At 39.9% G+C, this 20,675-nt stretch overlaps 1 protein-coding gene across 2 annotated transcripts in view; it reads right to left on the bottom strand.

Annotated features, from left to right (window-relative positions):
• GRM1 (glutamate metabotropic receptor 1) overlaps positions 1-20,675 on the bottom strand; it is a 430,251-nt gene that overhangs the window by 5,097 nt on the left and 404,479 nt on the right. The window contains exon 8 of one of the 2 annotated variants that reach the window (XM_040238640.1): positions 5,977-6,037. The exons of the other annotated variant lie outside the window; for it this stretch is intronic. Coding sequence (XP_040094574.1) covers positions 5,977-6,037 — 61 coding nt within the window. Of the gene's footprint in view, positions 1-5,976; positions 6,038-20,675 lie in introns of those variants that run through there. 2 annotated transcript variants of the gene reach the window in all.

The following is a 20,675-nucleotide window of genomic DNA, read 5'->3' as shown; positions in this document are numbered from 1 at the left end:
AATCAAATAAGGACAGATTTGTGTAGAAAGTCTGATATCAATTCTAGAAAATTCTGTATATAAAAGTTCTAAAATAGATATAATAGCTAAATTTTCTTATTATTAGGGAAGAAACTGCTGCTGCTGCTAAGTCGCTTCAGTCGTGTCCGACTCTGTGTGACCCCATGGACGGCAGCCCACCAGGCTCCCCCATCCCTGGGATTCTCCAGGCAAGAACACTGGAGTGGGTTGCCACTTCCTTCTCCAATGCATGAAAGCAAAAAGTCAAAGTGTAGTCACTCTCTGCGACCCCATGGACTGCAGCCTTCCAGGCTCCTCTGCCCATGGGATTTTCCAGGCAAGAGTACTGGAGTGGGGTGCCATTGCCTTCTCCTGGGAAGAAACTAGTTCCTCCATATAGCTGATAATCTATGCTATATTTTTAATTGTCAGATAAAAAAAATCTCATCTCCAAAATATGATATCAAAATTAATATTTCATGCAAGCGTATGCTTAATGTATTCTCTAAGGATGTCTAACTGCTTATGAATGTGAGATTACCGACTTATTAGGTTCTATACAATCTTGTTAGAATAGCTAACTCTCTCCCGAGGTGAGCAAACTAAAGAATAAGCTGGTGGTGTTCCTGCCAAGAACAGCCAACCAACCAGCCAAAGCCAAGACCAGAATCCACAGTTCCTCCTCTGGGTTTGAAATTCTGGGCAAGCTCACCTCCCACTTTCCTCTTTCCCAATTTCCTCCATCTCCCACTCTACTTACACTGTTTCTCTCTTTATGCATTTAATATGCCTCTTCCAGAAAGTATAAAATTGCCTAGTTGCTTCTTGCTTTGCTTAAATATGCTTTAATATACTTTCCAATGGCAATGCTTTGCAGCCCTTTCAATGGCAATGGAAACATTTTTTCCTTCTCCAAATGCTTGCCTCTCCATGCTCATTAAGAAAATCACTAAACTAAAAGGCTGCTCATGTCTTCATTTATTTGTACATGTGTATGTGTATGTTTATGTGTGTGTGTTTTAAAAACCAGTTCCCTCTAGAGCTAGTCTGATCTAATTCAATCAGTAGGCTTAGATAAACAAAACATTGTCCAGTTTCCATATATGCTAACAAAAAGGGCAACATTGTATTCCTGGGACTGAGTTCACCCCCTTGCTCACTGACTTGCCTGTCTTCCTCCTTGTACAGGAGTCCTCTATCAGGCTCTGTTTAAATCCTTTGAAAGGCATTATTAATCATCTTGCAGACAGAGATGATCACAGTTCAGTTCTGTTTTATCTTGTGAGGGGAGATTTCCTCCCCAGCAGTCAAAGTTAGCAGCTTTCCTTCCCCTCAGAGTCTTGCTCTAGATTTTCCCTAAAGTACTGTTTAATTAGGAAACAGTCCTAATGCCCTAGGGACTTTATCAGATTAAGAAAATTAGATTAACCTTTTTTTTTTTTTCCCCAAGGACAAAATAAATTGCTTCCTAAAAACCAGAGATATTGGAGGAAAAGCATCATTTCATAGAAACTACAGCACAGGGTATAAACTTTGGTCCTTCTGCATTAGTTTATCTTTAACCTATGGTCAGCAGACAGCTTGAATGGTCCATGAATCTACATGTGCATTAAAGCATTGTTTTTAGGCTAAATCAATATGTCCTTGTAGATTATGTGCTGCTATTTTTAAATGTAAAATGCTGTTATTGATAAATTGTACTTCTAGATACAAGTGTAACTAAGTTCTGAGAAGCTGTTTTTGGTGTGTTTTGTGTTCAAGCTGATAAAGGTATGATTACTATCACAGGTTCAGGTGAGTATTTGACAACTGTTTTGGTGTGAAAAGTGATTATCCTATTTGAAAAGGTTAGGAACTCATTGCTGTGATATTAAGAAGAGAAAAATGTATAAAATATGGGGCAGTAAAAAGCAATAAATACATTATAAAGATGCAATATTATTATGAAATAATACTTTTATTTAATCCAAGGTAATTTTAATACCTTATCTTTCAAAGCCGCTGGCTTCTTTCTTCTATTATTTAATGTTACTTGGTTCCTTAATCTTAGGAAAAGCAATCTGATTTAGAAACACCACAAAATTGTCAGAAAGCACCTTGTCAGAGGATACCTTGAGTGGCTAAATATATTTACTGATACTGAAGTAATTGGAGGAAATTGCTGTTAGGCCTGGGAGGGACTAGAGACACGGAGGATGAGATACACAGAAAGTCATGCAGAGCTAGCGGGCGGAGGGCTGCAATTCCAGCTCCAACCAGCTCAGGATCTTGCTTTGGTTTTTCTTTCATTAGATAAGTATCACAATTCCTGCCCTCCCACCCCCAAACAGAAGACCCACTATTTACAGCACTTTAGAGAAGAGTTGGAAGTGGGTGGTGTAAACAGATTAGTATATCTTTGGCATTCAGAGTGATCCTGTCTGTTTTATTTGTTTCAGTAAGTACTAGTTACATCTGCAGAGTACGCTGCTCTCTGCTCCGGAGAGGCCTAAAACGGGAATACCAGTGGGTGGGTGTTTGAGATCCGGAGGAAAGCATCCTGCACAAGCTGCCTGAGGGGGAAGCTTGCTCAACACCTGTCTCCCTTATGTCCAACTCAAGTCTCTGCCACTAGGCTTAATAGCTGCACAGCAGACAGAAGGATGGCTTCCAAAAAGCCCAGGCAAGGCGAGGTCTTCCCTCGGGGAGGGAAATCTCAGTCCTGGGAACCTGAGCAGGGTAACATTTGTTTTCTTTGAAAATGAAAATGGAAGCAGGAAATGCCACTGGGTCATAGAGTGGAGAGAATGGCTCACCAAGAAAACAAACCACAGCCAAAGGCTAGTGGACAGCTCCTCTGTGACCCAGCAGCTGTGGCCGGGACATGTGGCCTTCCAAGGAAAGGCTGGTATTGCCCTAAGGGAGACCTGCCTGGATGGGAGGCCAGAGCTGCCCAGTCCAGGTATCTCACCTCCATGTTCTTCAGAAAGCTGGTACCATAGTGCAGCTTGAATAGTGATCCTTGTAGCATCTCAGGCGTTGGGAACTGTTTGAAACCATTTGAGTCAGACTCCTGTTTTCTTAGGCAACCCCAAGCTAGTCTTCAATACAAAGAACTCCCACTAACTCCAGGTTCCCTTCTTGAAAGCTTCCCCCCCTAAATCTGCATATTCAATATATATTCTCTGGAAGCTTCTCTGAACATTCAATATTCAGAAACTTCTCTGAACTTTCAAAATTTCTCATCTTATTGAATCAGCACTGCTTATAAGGTAGAGGATTTCTAAATGTGTTGGTGAAGACAAATGCTTTTTAATATTATGAGAACATGGAAGTTGCTGCTGATATGAAGCCTTTAGTAGCATTGTGAATTTTATCCCTCTCCTTGCTGATTCTAACTTTATCCTAAGCTGGTCAGAAAATCATTTGACTTGCTGAAATGTACAATATTACAAAGTCTAAGTGTACAATCCTCCTTTGAGAATCTTCAGATCAATCACGTTGAATATCCTAAAGTTATATGATTTGGGATAAAAGACAACATAAATAAAATCAGTTTGCTTTTATTAAGCATTGTGCTTTCTCCAATAAATTAATAAAGAAAAAGACATCTACAAATGAAATTAGCTCATCAAGGTCAAAGGAGTATGGAAGAGCCCATAAACTTTGTCCAGGTTTAGGGTCTACTGTCTCAAGAAAACTGACAAATATATTTCCAACTGAAGCGTAGAATTCTGATGGTTTCTAAACTTTTTCTTTAAGACTTTTTTTAATGTGGACCATTTTTAAAGTCTTTATTAAATTTGTTAAAATATTGCTTATGTTTTATTTTGTTTTTTTTTTTGGCTGCAAGACACATAGGATCTTAGCTCCTGGACCAGAGATGGAACCCACAGCTCCCGGCATTGGAAGACAAAGTATTAACTGCTGGACTGCCAGCTAAGTCCTTAGATTTTTTTCTAAGTATATTTTAAATGGCCTTTGGCCAAACATAATCATGATTGCTGGCTGAGGAAAGAAATTCCGGTGCCAGCGTTTATTTATGACAACATATTGGTAAAGCAGTGTTGTTTTAGTGGAGGTAAACTAGCTGCAGTTATATTCTTCCAGGAAGTATAGATGAGCCTAGATTATGTTCCTTTTGAAGAAAGTTCAGATGAAGCATTATAGTTTATTCTATGCTCCATGCTTCCAGACATCACTTTAATAGCAAGTCCCTTGATGCTCTTTGGCAGTACCTGGAGTCCTCATATTTGCCCTGGAAATACAGGGCAGCTGCATTGCTCTGTAGGGCTTATTCCTCAGAGGCGGGGGAGATCCAGGCAGACCTTAAAGATCCAGTAGGCAGCTTTATTTCTATCACTAGTCCTTTTGCCTGGCTTGTTCACAAGAGCTGTGGAAATCGAAGATCACAAAAAGGGGGGGGGGCCGGCCCCCCAGAACAACTAGGGCTAAAATAGCCAGTCTTAGTCTATGGTGCACAACTTGGAAGCTACTAGTTTCTTCCTGATCCTTTCTTGTCTCCAGGAAGCTTGAATAGTCTTATTGCAAAACTTCTTTCTAATCAACCTGTTTGCTTTGCTGGCTGTTGCACTATTTTTTGTCACCTACCATGGATGGACCACTTTCCACCTTTGTTGTTTTTAGGCACTCACCTTAAAGTCATGAAATGTTAGGTGCCTCTCCTCTCTCTCTGGCCCTGCTGTCATGACAGGACAAGCACGTCTCTTAGACCCATCAATTCCTTTTGACAGGCAGCCAGCAGCTGTCATCATCAGGATGTCCTTACTGTGTCCTTGGTCAGACTCAACCCTTGATGCAAGAAACACTCAGTGCTTTTGGACTTGGGAGAATTAGAGAGAACGCATCCTGGAAGATGAGAGAGGCTCTGATCTCGCTGTGCAGAGTCCTCCCAACCGCACCTATTTCCCTCTAACGATCAATGTGATTTGATCGCGACCACACTCGTTCTACTGGGGCCTTTCCAGGGGATGTCAGAACACGATTTCCCAATGCACTCCACTGAGTGAAGAGAAGAGCCGCTAGGACCCCATTCACTGGGCTCCATGGCCAGGCTTAGTAGCAAACATTTGAACAAACTGGGCTCTTCTTGTCTGAAGAGCTATTTGAGCCACAGACACCTCATCAGGGAGCTCCCTTCTGCTGCAGGAATGTGTACCTTTGACTCTCCCAGGAGTTTGAAGGGCTGTAAAGGAACAGCTGAGAATGACCACAGACTCCGTGCACAATGAATTGAACATGGTTTATGTTCTTTTGTTGGCTTAAAGAGACACTGTCAAGATCTAAAGGTCAAAAATTGGACCAAACATGCACCGTTTTTATCAGATGGAGAGAATCTGATAAAAGCACTCCGAATTCTGGGAAAATAATTCCTTTCCTTTTGCAAAACTCACTTTTTGGGGGGACTCACAAAACTTTTGTGCTCCCCGGGGGATAGGAGGCACCTAGCAGAGATTCATCTTGGTGCTCACCACCCCCCCACCCTGCTCCAACTGACATTATGGAATTCTTCCATCCAAATTATGGCTTTACTTAAATGCAGACAGGATCATATCAAACATTTGTGCAGCAGCGGAAAAAAAAAAAAAAAAAAGCAAAGAAAATTAAAAAAAAGAGCTCTGTTTGCCCAGGAGAAGCTGACAAATTTGTAAAGGGGGAAAATTCACTTTCAAGCTTGTGAGTGGGAGTCACAAACAAAAGTGAACCTCTAGAGTGGGAAAAAGTGTTGCATCTTGCATGAAAACATAAGGAAAAAAAAGCAGAAAGACTAACAACTTGACAGTGTCCTTTTAAGAACGATGGACAAATTAAGGCAGTCGTGCAAACCGTGGCACGTAATGGCTCCTCGTCCTTGATGACATGCACCACTTGTTTCCATGTTAGAAAGTAGAAAAACCCAGGAGAGAGAAAGCAAGGGGCAAACCACTCTATTTTCCATGCAGCTTCTCTTACACATTCACTGCAGTGTGGGGGTTTTCAAAGCTGCACATGTGCCGACGGACACTGGCTGGAGGGCGAGAATTCTGGCTGCCTCTTCCTGAGGATTGAAAAGAAAAAGATACCCAGTGAGTGAGTGGTTACACACGTACATAGAGATGGCGATCACACCGCTCAGGCGGTGCCTGGGTGGGGGGCAGGGCCGAGCCTGCTGCCTGAGCCTTTCTCTGGGTCACTCCACCTCCACATCCTGCATTTTCCTTGTCCTGCCCAGGTGCGTCTTACTGCCAGGACCAATTCTGAAAGTCACCTCAGTGGAGTGCATTCTTTCCGTTACCTGGTGGGACCATCTCTTTTCAAGTGGCAGATGCTTTATTTTTTTGCCGTGTGTATGTCTCTCCCAAATTGGCTCTTTTCCCTCCAAACTTGATACCCTCTTTTATTCTTAGAGGCAGTGGATTCCATCTGAATCTTCCAACCCACCACCCGTCTTAAAGAATGCTTACAGATTTACATCTTACACTGTGATGTTCAATTGTAGTGCTAATTTGACTCCATATTATGTTATCATAAAAGGAATGCTGTTACTTCACATAAAGCCATAGGTATCTCTTGGCCCTCACAAGATGGAACATATCCAGAGGTGGAAGGAAGGGAAGTGGCAAGAGACTGGATGAGCCTCCCCCTAGGGAAGAAATTCATCTCAGGCCCTGGTTGGATGTCTCTTTATATAACACAGTGTGTGGGTCTGGTAAGTGGAGAAGATCCTTTACTAGACAGGTCAAGGCTGATGTGCCGGCCATGCGCAGATGGACTTTTCAGCATTTGTTGGAGTGAGGCTACCTAGATTTCCCACAAGTTAAGGAAACATGAGCTTCCCTCTTTAGAAGCTGGTGAGACAAAGCCATTTTAGTCTCACTCCATATTAAGAGGGCAGCCAATCACAGAAAAGAATTTAGGAAGAAGATGCTAAGGGAGAACCATCAGCAGGTGCTATGAGTGGTGTGGATAAGACTGCAGTCATGAAGTCCCCTGTAAGGCTTTCTCACAAATGTTCTCTGCCAATCATCCTTGGGCCAATCTACCCAAGATCCTGGTGACAATTATCCAGTGTTAATCAGAAGAGGACCATAACAGCTCCAGGCAAATCAAAGGCATTTGCCAACCTTCCTATCTCTCTTTCCTATCAAAGCAGGCAGAAGAGGGGAAGTTCAGAAGAGGGAAGGAAGAGGCAGAAAAAGATTTCGGGCTGAGGCCTGACATTGTTCTGGGAAGGAGAGATATGAGTTTTGAGATCTGAAACAAGAGCACTATGGAATGTCTCTTTAATACCTGTAAGCAAGGACTCTAATCTGAATGTAGAAGGTGAGAAAAAAGATTTTTCATAGCACAGTTGAAGGTAAAGGAGAAAAATAAAACTGATCAATATATACATTTCCATCAAGTTTAGACCATTCAGTAAACCATTTGAGAGTACACAATTTATCCAGAAAGATCTGAAATTCTCATCCAGAGATAAGAACTTGAAACACTTTGGTATAATTTCATTTGCACCGCACTAGTCCATTTACTCAAGAAAATTAGACAAAGAGATCATGTTTGCTATTGAATAAGTCAAAGCAATATGACACTTAATGTGCCAATCTGCAGTCATAAAGGTCATGAAAACATTAGTGGTAGATGCCCAGAAACAAAAATATGATGTTTGAATATATAAATGAAGTTATTGGCAGAAAAGGGCATTTCACCTGTAAAGTAATATTAAAACAATTTCATTCCTCCTGAAGACAGAAAATACACTCAAAGCATTTGGCTTTGCCTTGCTAAATTGCCTGATCCCCTTGAAGCCTCCAATTAATTCTTCTTTAGATAATGTCCATATGTGGCCTGGTCCAATGGTACAGAAAAGACAGGACCCTGGCAGAGCTGATTTCCTGGCCCGTGACCAATACAGACACCGGTGGGTCTCTCATGAGAAGGGCTCTGAACTCAGGGTTTAGTGTTCTCAGTTCATCTTTTTGAAATTCACAAATAATTTTATCACTTAATTTGTGTTTTATAGCTGTTGTTGCATGTGGAAACTTAATGCATAGGGAGGGGCTTAGACCTTCACCTCATGCAGAGTCCTGGCTCCCTAGACAGGTTTTCAGCTTCTTGCTTCCCTCCCCACCCTACAGTCTTCTACCCTGCCTTGGCGACCAGAACGCATCTAGCCTCCCACTACCCACCCCTGCCCAATGATCACTGCCACCTTCCTCCCCTGCCAGGCAACCGTCAGCATGGATGTGGGAAGATCAGATCAGGATCTGGCAACAAGGTCTTGTTATCCCACAGCATCACAAGGGAGCAAGTGGCCGCGGCCGCCTCCTCTCTGTACTGGCACGTCCTCTGTGCATCTGGCAAGTAACAGGGCAGGGATGAGCCTTGTAACCCTCCTCCATGCAGGTACCTTGTCATTCTCTGAGGTGGTGTTGCAGTATCCTTGGGGGTCCCCAGTCCACCATGAGTTGGGGCAGGGGGCACTGGAAAAGGGGAGCTGCCCAGGTTTAGTTTCTGTATGGCATCTACCCAGTAACTGGCTAGAAGGGAAGCTGGCTGAAAAGAAATGGCTTTGTATTTTAGTACCGTTAACATTTTTCCTTCTACGTGTTCAAACAGGGGCTCCAGGTCTTCATTTTGCACTAGGCTATGCAAATAATGTAGCGGTCCTGTCTGCTGAGATGTACGGATGATGATAAAAAGCACGGGGAAACATCCTGGCAGCTTAGAGCCTCGCCCTGCTGACATTAGCATAGGCGCACACAGTGTGGCATGCCTGACCAGATCAGCAGTGGTGTCTCCTGGAAACTGGGGCAGGAAGCTCTCCCCTGCAGCTGACTTGAAACTACCTTTGCAACTATAGACAGCTCCGTGGTTCCTTTGGGGGCTTTCACCATATTGACAGCTAAACTTCATGCAGTTATTCCAAACAATACCAAAGCCATCTTTACTATTGATTGACATACCTGAAAAAAATGACTACTTCTCCTTCATGGTGCCATTTCTTTAGTTTTTGACTTTGACTTTGTGTTGAAGTGAAATGTAAATGACCCGTGTATACAGATGTTGCTTTTATGTAAGAGGTGGATTATTAAAGGCTACAAGTCAAAAATTGAAACATCTGATTCCAAAGTGGCCATTTTATCAACTGCATAAAATTTGAGTGAAGGAGCTGGACTTCAGGGTATTTTTAGCAACTGTAGAACCACATATTCAACCAACCCCAGAGTCTGCAAGCCAGAGTAAAAGCTTGGAGGGAAAATGCAACATATGGGGGCTTGTCAAATATAAGTCCCAAATCTGTGCTGAATCTTTTGGCAGAAATTGTGGATTTAATGAAACCCCAGAAGTTTAGTTAGAAAGATTCATCTTCAGTTTCTTCTGGAAGTGAAGTTTTTTTTCTTTTCTTTCCCCTTCCTTGCTTCTTTTCTTCCTTCTCTTCTTTTCCTCCTTTCTTCTCTTTCTTTCTTCAAAATCCCTTCTAGTTCTGTGCATAGCTTCTCCCATCTGTTACCATTGTCCACATAATCTTTCTGGTGAAGATTCTTGAGAGTCTCTTGGACTTCAAGGAGATAAAATCAGTCAGTCCTAAAGGACTGATACTGAAGCTGAAGCTCCAATACTTTGGCCATCTGATGTGAAGAGCTGACTCATTGGAAAAGACCCTGATGCTGGGAGGGATTGGGGGCAGGAAAAGAAGGCGATGACGGAGAATGAGATGGTTGGATGGCATCATCAACTCAATGAACACGAATTTGAACAAACTCGGGGAGTTACTGAAGGACAGGGAAGCCTGGGATGCTACAGTCCATAGGGTTGCAAAGAGTCAGAAAGAACTTAACGACTGAGCAACAGCAACAACGTCACTCTTTGAGTGTACTTACTCCCATATGCTTTGCTTTCATGTGTTATTTTCTTTACAGCAAGTCACCCATACATTGGTTTCTATGCTAAGAACTATTTTTTACGTCAGCTTGAGAAGTTGTTACAGACAAGTCTTATTCATTATAATACAGCAATAAGATTTCAGGCCAAGGATTCAGGAGACCAGATACTCTCCAACTGTGTATTTGCCTCTTTCAGACTCAGTTTTTCATCCATAAAGAAGGATTGTTGATACAGTACATGTGAAAATGCTTCCAATAGCAAAATGCCATCCCTGCTTAAGATGTTACTAGAAATGCCCATGTAATTCTCCAGGCAAAAATGCTGGAGTGGGTTGCCATCCCCTCCTCCAGGGGATCTTCCCGACCCAGGGATCAAACCTGCACCATTTATGTCTCCTACGTGAATAGGTGAGTTCTTTACCACTAGTGCCACCTGGGAAGCCCAGAATACTGGAGGGATAAAATACAGACAAAAGGTGGATATTTTAAGTCTCAGTGTGTATTTAAGTTAGACTAACTCAGAGTATCTCAAACTTCACTTTGTTTTACTCATAAATTTTAACCACTTGCCTTATTCAGGAATTTTAATAACTTCTAGTATAAAATAGTTTTCTCTCTAGAATTTTTTTCCAAGAAACATTAGCAAGATTGAGTGGATGTATCTGGAGTGGGTAAAAGCTAGGTGCAGAGCCAAGCTAGCCGTCTGTGTCTGAATCTGCATGTCTATGACAGGTTTGGAGGTGAGTCTTTTAGCAGAGATAAAATAGTCTATGCAATTCCAGATGGTCACCATGGAAATAATGTGGTAGCTGTCCAAAGTAATCATAAAGATTGACAGCAATCACTCAAGACCATTTTTGTAGAAGATATCTATCTTTTTTTGTTATAAATAAATGGGATAATTTCTACCTCTGACTGCTTTCCAAAGTCAAATGCATTTTTCTATTATCTGAATTTAAATATTTTATTTTTCAGCATTCATGCATCGGAGTGGAAAATAGAGCTGACTGTATATATAGACCCATTGTAACTGGTTATTGTTTTACTCTTCCTTATAATACCTGTACATCTAACTTAGTATAGCAAGGTTTCCTATAAAGACAATAATGTAGTATAAAATATTGTTCTATTTTAAAATCTTTAATTGTAAAGATTTCTAAGTTAATAAGAAACTATAGAAAATGAGCTAATAAAATTCAACTCAATTACCATAATAGGCTTGTCAAATATTAACATTCTGTCTTATTAGGGCTTCTTTTCTTTTGAAAACATCAGGGATAAATTTGAAGCACTCTATGTATTATTCTTAACACCAATCCTCTTCTTTTCAAGAGAAAATTTGGTATATATCATACTTGGCATATACTAATACCTTTTCAACATGTATAGTTATGCGTTAATAAATATTATTATCATTGTGATATGATTTAGCATGTTATTAGATTTTACATTCATAGCATCACACAATATTTCCATTCAGCAATCTGTACTTTTTGCATAGTATTATGTTAATATACATAGCTCTAGTTCATTAACTTAAACTAAATTGAATAAATACTTCATTATCAAGAATATAATCAATTCTCTTACTGATGGCCATTTAGGTTACTTCCTACACCCTGCTATATTAAGCAGTATTGTAGTAAACATTCTTGGTTATCTCTCCTTGCACATATATGAGAAAGCTTTTCTCTGGTGTGGATTGAGAAGTAGAGTTGATGGATTTTTGCAAATGCGCAGGATTCTTTCTTATATACTGCCAAATTGCTCTGCAAAATGCTTGCAAATTTTACAGTGCTATGTGAGAATCCCTGTTATTCTTTCTAATTCAGTTTGCTTTTCAGACATCTTTAAAATTGACTCTTTATTAAGAAAAATGTTTTAAATATATGAACATGGAAAAATTCTAAAATGAAACCCATATCCCTATTAGCCAGCTTCAATAATAGTCAATATGTATGTGAATCTTGTTTCATCTGTACTTGCCATTTATTTATTTTAACGCAAATCTAAAACAGTGTCATTCCATTCATAAAGAATTTAGTATATACGCCTGCCATACAGGTACACAATTTTATAATAAAAGGAAAAATATTTCCCAAAGTACATTAATTGGAGAAGGAAATGGCAACCCACTCCAGTATTCTTGCCTGGAGAATCCCATGGGCAGAGGAGCCTGGCAGGCTGCGGTCCATGGGATTGCAAGAGTCGGACACAACTTAGTGACTAAATCACCACGAAAGCACATTAATAGTGATTCTTTAATATTTGATATTAGGCTTTCCAGGTGGCTCATTGGTAAAGAATCCTCCTGCCAATTCAGGAGATGCAGGAGACTCAGGTTTAATATCTAGGTTCCCTGGATCAAGAAGGTCCCCTGGAGCAGGAAGTTGCAACCCATTCCAATATTTTTTCCAGGGAAAACCCCATGAAGAAAGGAGGCTGGTGGGCTTCTGTCCATAGGTTTGCAAAGAGTCAGACACGACTGGGCACAATATTTGATATTAACATTTTTATATTAAATCAATATTTTAATTTCCTGATTGTCTCTATATTTTTGAAGCCTTTATTGAATTTGTTACAATATTGTTTCTGTTATGGCTTGGCATTTTTTGGCCAAGGGGCATATGGGATCTTGGCCCTTGGCTTTTGGCTCCTGGACCAGGAATCGAACCCACACTCCCTGAGTTGAAAGGTGAAGTCTTAACCACTGGATCACCAGGGAAGTCTCATCTCTATATTTTTATTTTACTTTTGATTTTCAAATCATCATAGAAAAAATATTTATGTATCATATTTTGTCTGTGAGTCTTATGGCTTTTTTAATCTATGGATGTCCCCTCATCCTTTTTGCTTGCTATCTATCTGTTGAAGAAGCATCCAGATTATGAATTTTATGGATTGAGTCTCTATGTGTCATTTAACATGTTTCTCTGTTATCTGTATTTCCTAGGAATTATAGTTAGATCTGAATTCTCAATCCGCTTCATGATTAATTGTATGGAGAGAATAGTTATTAGAGGTGGTGTTTTCTCTCTGTTATACCATATGGGGAAGAACATAAATTGGGTCTTCTAGTAATCACATTAAAATCAGTGGATTTAAGCCTGTCAGCATGATGTATAGATTATAAAACTCCCCATCAGTCTTTCATCTAATTGTTTTAGTGGTCATTGGTGACATTATATAGATCAATCACTTTTTTACAAAACAATAAAATAATGCAATTATCATTCTATGACTCTTGAGAGTCCCTTGGATTGCAAGGAGATCCAAACAGTCCATTCTAAAGGTGGTAAGTCCTGGGTGTTCTTTGGAAGGACTGATGGCTAAATCTGAAGCTCCAATACTTTGGCAACCTCATGCGAAGAGTTGACTCATTGGAAAAGACTCTGATGGTGGGAGGGATTGGGGGCAGGAGAAGGGGAGGACAGAGGATGAGATGGCTGGATGGCATCACTGACTCAAGGACATGAATTTGAGTGAACTCTGGGAGTTGGTGATGGACAGGGAGGCTTGCTGCTGCTGCTGCTGCTGCTAAGTCGTTTCAGTCATGTCCGACTCTGTGTGACCCCATCAACGGCAGCCCATGAGGCTCCCCCGTCCCTGGGATTCTCCAGGCAAGAACACTGGAGTGGGTTGCCATTTCCTTCTCCAATGCATGAAAGTGAAAAGTGAAAGTGAAGTTGCTCAGTCGTGTCCGACTCTTAGCGACCCCATGGACTGTAGCCCACCAGGGAGGCCTGGCGTGCTGCAATTCATGGGATCGCAGAGTCGAACACGACTGAATGACTGAACTGACTGACTGATATCTTCTGTAGATGTTAATTACATTTCTCTGTAAAAGAAAAAAACTTATCAGTTACTTAATTCCTCTGAGATAACGTTAAAACAGAAAACACAAGCTATATGGATGAGTCATATTTGTCAAAGTTCAAAGTATGATTTGGTTTCTAACACCTCCAACAGTGATCAGTGTTTTACCTGTGGGTCTCTTTCTATTGTCTGTTTCCTTTGTTGTTGTTATATGGCTCTCACTTTTCCATACCTAAACATATTTGATAAGATAAGACATTATAAATATATAAAATAAGATTCTATAGATGTTCTAAATATCAGGGAATGTTTAACAGGAGGATTCAAGAAAGGGGATCGAGACTAAGCAGTTTTGTCATAAAGAGAATGTTTACTAAAGGAGATTCAAGCCTGTCTCACATAATGACCTCAGTTTCTGGGAGCAGCACTGTTCCACTTAGAAAGAAACAAAGGACTTGTGAGAAATGGCACGTTGGAATCCTCCTGTTAAACATTCCCTGACATTTAGAACATCTATAGAATCTTATTTGTCTCCTGACCTTGTGACTGTTATTAATCCCTTGTTCCCTTGGTGACAGTAGCTGTACATTTGATTTTCTGATCTTTATCATTGTGGAAAGAAATTTCTTGTACCATAGCCTTTATATACTCACAGAGAAATCATTAAAACACCTTTGCTCCATCAGAGCTTGGGTCCCTGTGTCTTTCTTTCTTTCTCTCTCTCTCTCTCCCTCCCTCCAGCTCTCTCTTTCACTTTCTTATCATTGAGTCCGGACCACCAGGTCCCGGTCCATTAAAGGACCCCAACAATAAATATATAAAATAAGATTCTATAGATGTTCTAAAGGTTCTGAGTTATCTCTACCAGAGTTGCTTCACCATTTTTTCTTTTCCTGCTAAGTAGAGTGGGACATGTGTGTATGCAAAGTCACTTTCAGTCATGTCCGACTCTGCGATCCCATGGATTGTAGCTTGCCAGGTTCCTCCGTCCATGGGATTCTCCAGGCAAGAATACTGAAGTGGGTTGCCTTGTCCTCCTTTAGGAGATCTTCCTGACACAGGGATTGAACCCACATCTGTTATGCCCCCTGCACTGGCAGGCTGGTTCTTTACCACTAGCACCACCTGGGAAGCCCAAGTAGAGTGGGGCAAATCAACCTAATCCAATCAGGAACTGAGCTGAGCAAAGTTGCTTTGCAGTTTGTATAGCAATCAGTCTATCATAGGGTATATCCCTTCAAGATTTTTAACAGAGCATCTTCACAAATTTCCCCTAGAATTCTAAAATGTTTAACAAGATCTTGATTAGACTGCAATCTGTATTATATCTTTGCATCTCTCCTGTGATATTTTTCACTTATTATGTAACTTATTGATTTTAATTCTTATCTCCAACAGTAGACAGGTCATAGTTTCTGAGGGCAGGATCCATGATTGATTTACCATTGCATGCTACTTTAATCCCCTTTTATCTGTCTCAATTTTTAAAATAAAAGAAAACCATGTAATTTTTCATTCAAACCGATTACTTTTAACAATGAAGGCAGTGCTCTTAAAAATCATCATGGAAAAAAGCATAAACTGGGACTTTCCTGGGCATAGAGAGACATATGATCATCTATTTGCAGTAAGTATTGAATGAATGGTTGAATAAACAAAACAGGATGAAATATTCCTTATATGAAAATAATACAGAAATAATCCTGAGCTCCTTTATCCCTTTGGTAATTGCAGGAATATCAAAAGCATGTATTATTTTTGGTAATAATTCCTAAACTAATTCTCATACTTAACATCAACTGTCATAAAATTTCCAGCAAAATTTACATTAAAAAATTAGTAAAAATAATGTGGATGTGTGTGTGCAAAAACTAAACTATATATAAAAATGTTAATGATAGTTTTTCTCTGTGTATGGGTAGAATTGCAGGTGATTTTTATTAGCTGTTTTGTGTTTTCCTGTATTTTCCAAATTCTCAATTAATATTTATCACTTATTAAAATATGTAAAATAAGCTGTAACTGTTAGTACAAAAATAAATTTATAATACATAATTCAGAAGTATAATTCCCTCTTCTTTTAGCTTTTCCCCAATGAACTAAGGTATTATATGAGAATTTTGAATATATTTTCTTTTGCTGAAAAAAGGTAAAAATCCTAAATATATATTCAAATATATAAGGAGCTACTAAGTGGAAATCACAGAAATTTGAGAGAATTCCCTGGCAGTCCAGTGGTTGGGACCCTGCACTGTCAGTGCTGAGGGCCTGGGTTCAGTCCCTGGTTGGGAACTAAGATCCCACAAGTCAGGTGGCCAAAATAATTAAATAATAACTAAAAACAAATGACAGAATTTGGAAATTCATACTAATATTTTGTAGGTCCTGAAGTCTTTCTTAATTCAAAATTCTGATAAATTTAGTCTTTATACTGTAAATAAACTGCTTTATTTTATATATATCCTCAATATTTATTTTCACATATAGGCATCTTTATTAATTAAAAAGTTAACGCTCAAAATTAGAAAAAAATTACAACTTAAAGTACATAAAAGGAAAAAAGAAACCCTGGTATATTTCTAGATAAACTTTAGGTGTCAAACTGACAAAGTGAGTCTTTGTATTATTTTGCTCTGATTTATCACAGGGAGTGAGAGAAAGAGATGATGAAAACAACTTGCCTAAAACTAAAATTGTCACCTCAGGATATTGTGAAACAAGACAGAAGACAAAATTATTACTTTCGTAAGAAGCTTAAAATTAATGATAACTAAAAAGAACTTAGTTCACTTAACTCTGTGACGTTTTTAATATCCTTGACTACAGCATTAATATTAGACATAGTTTTCATTATCATATTTGTTTAAGCAGAGGTGTTAATATCATCATGCCATCACCCAGCAAACCTGAAAAGAAACTGATAGACAATTATCATAGACAAATAGACAATAGACTATCATAGACAAGTATCATGTAATTTCTTTTACAGTGTTAGACGTAGTCACCATAGCCCTAAAAGAAATCTTGGCAGTATCATAACCTGATAAAGATTATGATAAATCTCATAACTTGAGAAAGATGAAGGGGAAATATTAAAATTGGTATAAGAGAACTTCTGTTTCCAGGTAAGATATAATTCCTTGGGATAAACTATAGCTCCCCCACTGAAAACAACTATCAGAAAACAGGTAAAATATTTTGAAAAACCATTTAAAGACATCGAGAAGCTCTCATGGCAACCAGAATGCAAGAGACTAATAAGTCAGAAAGAAGAGAACTTCAGAGAGGTAAGGAGATAATCTTCAAGTTTTTTTTTCCATTGGAACATTCAATGATTCTTGATACAGAAGAACAGATTCAAAGAACAGCTTCAGAGTGGAAGCAGAGGTTCTTAACTAAGAGGTAATGAATAAGTTTCAGAAACACTTGAAGATATTAAAGAGAATCTCTGAAAGTTCCCTTTGGACAGAAAGTCATGTGAGGGTGGGGCAAACGGGGAGAGAAGGATTGACATGTATACATTACCATGTGTAAAACAGATAGCTAGTGGGAAGCTGCTATTTAGCGCAGGGAGATCAGCTTGGTGCTCTGTGATGACCTGGAGCCGGGGATGGAAGTAGAGGACGCAGGCTCAAGAGGGAGGGGATATATGTATACATATAGCTGATTCACTTAATTGTACAGCAGAAACTAACACAACATTGCAAAGCAATTATACTCCAATAAAAAATAAAATAAAATACACAGCTATAGTAGGAAAAAAGTATACAATTTCACATTTATGGAGTAAGAGCAGGCAAGACTAATCTATGGGGATGAAAATCAGAATAGAGGTTGTCTCTAACCTGGCAGGTTACAGTTCATGGGGTCACAGAGTTAGACACGACTGAGGGACTAACACTTTCACTTTTGTAGATAGTGGAGGTCTTCCCTAGTGGCTCAATGGTAAAGAATCCGCCTGTGATTCAGGAGACGAGCATTCAGTCCCTGGGTCGGGAAGATCCCCTGGAGAAGGAAATGGCAACCCAGTCTGGTATTCTTGCCTGAGAAATCCCATGGACAGATGAGCCTGGCAGGCTACAGTCCATGGAGTCAGAAAAGAGTCAGAGTTGAACGCAACTTAGTGACTAAATAGCAATAACTAGATAGTGGGACAGATTAGAAAGGAACATGAGCAAGCTTTCCAGGGTGATGGCAATGCTCTGTATTGACTGGTTTTTAGTTACAGAATTGCAATTGCATTTTCAGGAAATTGTGGAAAATTATGTATAGGACTTTGAATATAAAACTGTATATAAATAGGAAAATACAATAATTAATAGTTACTTGCTCTCAGGGAATCAGAAGAAGGGGTGGAGAGTTGCAAGTTTCAGTATTAAAACATTTGATGGCATTAAGCCAATATAGTTTGCATCATCCTTTTAGTCCTGGGACTCATCTTGTCATTTGAACCTAAGTTTTCAAAGCCCATGGGTCACCATCTCCTTCCCTCATCTCCTCATCAGAGAGCTCTATGGCCATTCCCAATGCTTGTTTGAGTAACTGCTTTTCTCTGCTTTTGGGTCTTATCAGTCTCCCTCTCTTATAGAACAACCACATCTTGGGTGTGATAACACATTTAATCTGGTAACAGTTCATGTATTATGGGCTTTGGAGCTAAACTACCCTGAAGTGACTGCACATCTCCACCTACTCTGAATTTCTGTGAACAATCTTTCCTTCTATTTCTACCTCTTAAGCAATTCTCTGTGTTCACTCTCTTTACCCACAACTGTCAAAACCCTAGGTCAGGTCACTATAATTTCCTACGAGTCTCCTCCCAGAGCGCCCAAACCTGCACCTTGCTCTCCTGTGTCCTCCACCCTGAGCGTGAAGTGCTAGCTCTACAGCACACTTCTCACTAATGACAGCGCCCCCTGCTTGGTGACTGGGGTGGCCTTTCTTTGCTCAGAGGACAAGAACCACACTTTTGAGGTCCTTATGGAGGCCCTGCATGATCTGGTCTGAGCTGACTCTTCTCATCTCCTTATCATACTTCCCTTTATTCTCACCTCTGGCATCCTGGAATTGCTTGACATCCTTAAGCCATCAGTGGCTTTTGTATTTTTGGGTCTTTTAGCTCAGAGCCTTTACACTCTGATTCCTTGACTTGTCTGCCACACTAACTCCCTTCCTGTCCTAGCTAACCCCCTTTCTCCTTCAGAAGTCCTAACCTAAATAATCCTTCACCCTGGGAGCATGTCCAGCTTCTACACATCAGGACTGGTTCAGTTGAATTCAGTTCAGTTTAGTCACTCAGTCGTGTCCGACTCTTAGATCCTCTTAATAACACTCTTGTAATACCTTGTATTTATCCTTACAAACACTCACTACACCTGTAATCACATGTTTAATGTCTGGTCTCCTGGCCAAGATCCAACTTTCCACAAAGACAGGGGCTGGATCTGTTTTGTTCACCATGGCACTCCCTGCCCTTGTCTCAATGGCCGGCACACATTAGGTGTGTGAGTGAGTTATTAGAGTTTTTCTTCCTAATGTGTGTCAGGCCTTGAGCCCATTCTAACCATCAGAGCAAGAGTAATTTTATACTAGGATAGGCCCTGTAATAACTTTTGACTTTAAACAGTTGGAACTAAATAAAATCTGACTAAAATGGCTTGCAGTTCTCTTTCAAAAAGACACTAAGAGAATCACTGGCTAAAGTCCCTAAGCTGCCCAGGGATGGATCTATAACCATCCCTCCCTCTCCTTCTCCTCTCCCCTTGCTGCCCCATTATCATAACTTCTTTTATCCTACACTGATCATGTTAAGTCTTCATTTTTTTCCTTTGTTAACGCTTTTCCTACTCCTCCATCCCACACCCACCTAAGCCAAATAACAAGCAGTGCGAAGTTTAATCAAGTGGAAAATGACATTAATTCCCACAGTGTCTAAGAGCATTTACTAAGGGCAAGCTCACAGTATATATTTTTACAACTGAGAAATCAGAGACAGGAAAGTATTTTGTATTGTTATTGATTTCTTTTAAGCAGTTGTTTTTCAATAGCTTTAGCAGCATCACTAGGGACTCGACCTAATTTTGTTAGTAGCAGACTTCTCATTTATCTTGAAGATAATCTGCATAAAGGGTGTTATTAAGTTGCCTTCAGTTGTAGATTTCCCTTACCCTTCTGAGATAAAATCAAATCATAGACACTTTTTTGGTTAACTGGATTAAATATTTGCTGATTTTCTTTTACTATTCTATCAACCAATGTCAATAATAAGTAATACTTTATCATTGGCCTGTAATTTATGATGTATTTTAATTCATTCAGAGCACAATATCCTAATGATCCATAATTCCTTTTTAAAAAACAGCTTTTTCCCTTCCTCTCTGTTCATCTTGGAGCTTCCCGAGTGGTTCAGTAGGTAAAGAATCTGCTTGCAATGCAGGAGATGCAGGAGATATGGGTTCAATTCCTGGGTCAGGAAGATCCCCTGATTCCAACATTCCAATATTCTTGCCTGGAGAATCGCATGGACAGAGTGCCTAGTGGGCTATAGTCCATAGAGTCACAAAGAGTCAAACACAGTGGAAGCAACTTTAGCACACACATGCTCTGTTCATCTTCAGGCAACTTAGGAGTATTTTATAGCCAGGATCCTCTATAAGGTAGCAAAGACAAGGCCTGGTTTTTACATCTGTCTGATTCTATACCTCCTACCTTCATAACAAATGCTATAGCAGAGTGATGCATTTTCTCGCCCCTCTATTGGCATACCTGCTGGAGTGTGTAATAGTCACTCACATATTGCACAGATAGGTGATTACTTGGCTGACTGGTTACCACCTGCAAGTTTTAGAGCTTCTTTCCATCAAACTTTCTAAATATAAAATGCTGGTGCTTAGAAGTGACTTATTCAGATGTCGAAGAAGAAAGAGGGGTTGGTGGGATGGAGATGGAATTACTCTTGTGGAGATACTTGTAGGGCTTCTGCTCATGTCATAATTA

The sequence above is a fragment of the Oryx dammah genome, unplaced genomic scaffold (genome assembly GCF_014754425.2).
Source record: "Oryx dammah isolate SB20612 unplaced genomic scaffold, SCBI_Odam_1.1 HiC_scaffold_4, whole genome shotgun sequence".
NCBI classification, from domain to species: Eukaryota; Metazoa; Chordata; class Mammalia; order Artiodactyla; family Bovidae; genus Oryx; species Oryx dammah.
This window is presented reverse-complemented; position numbering and strand designations above follow the sequence as displayed.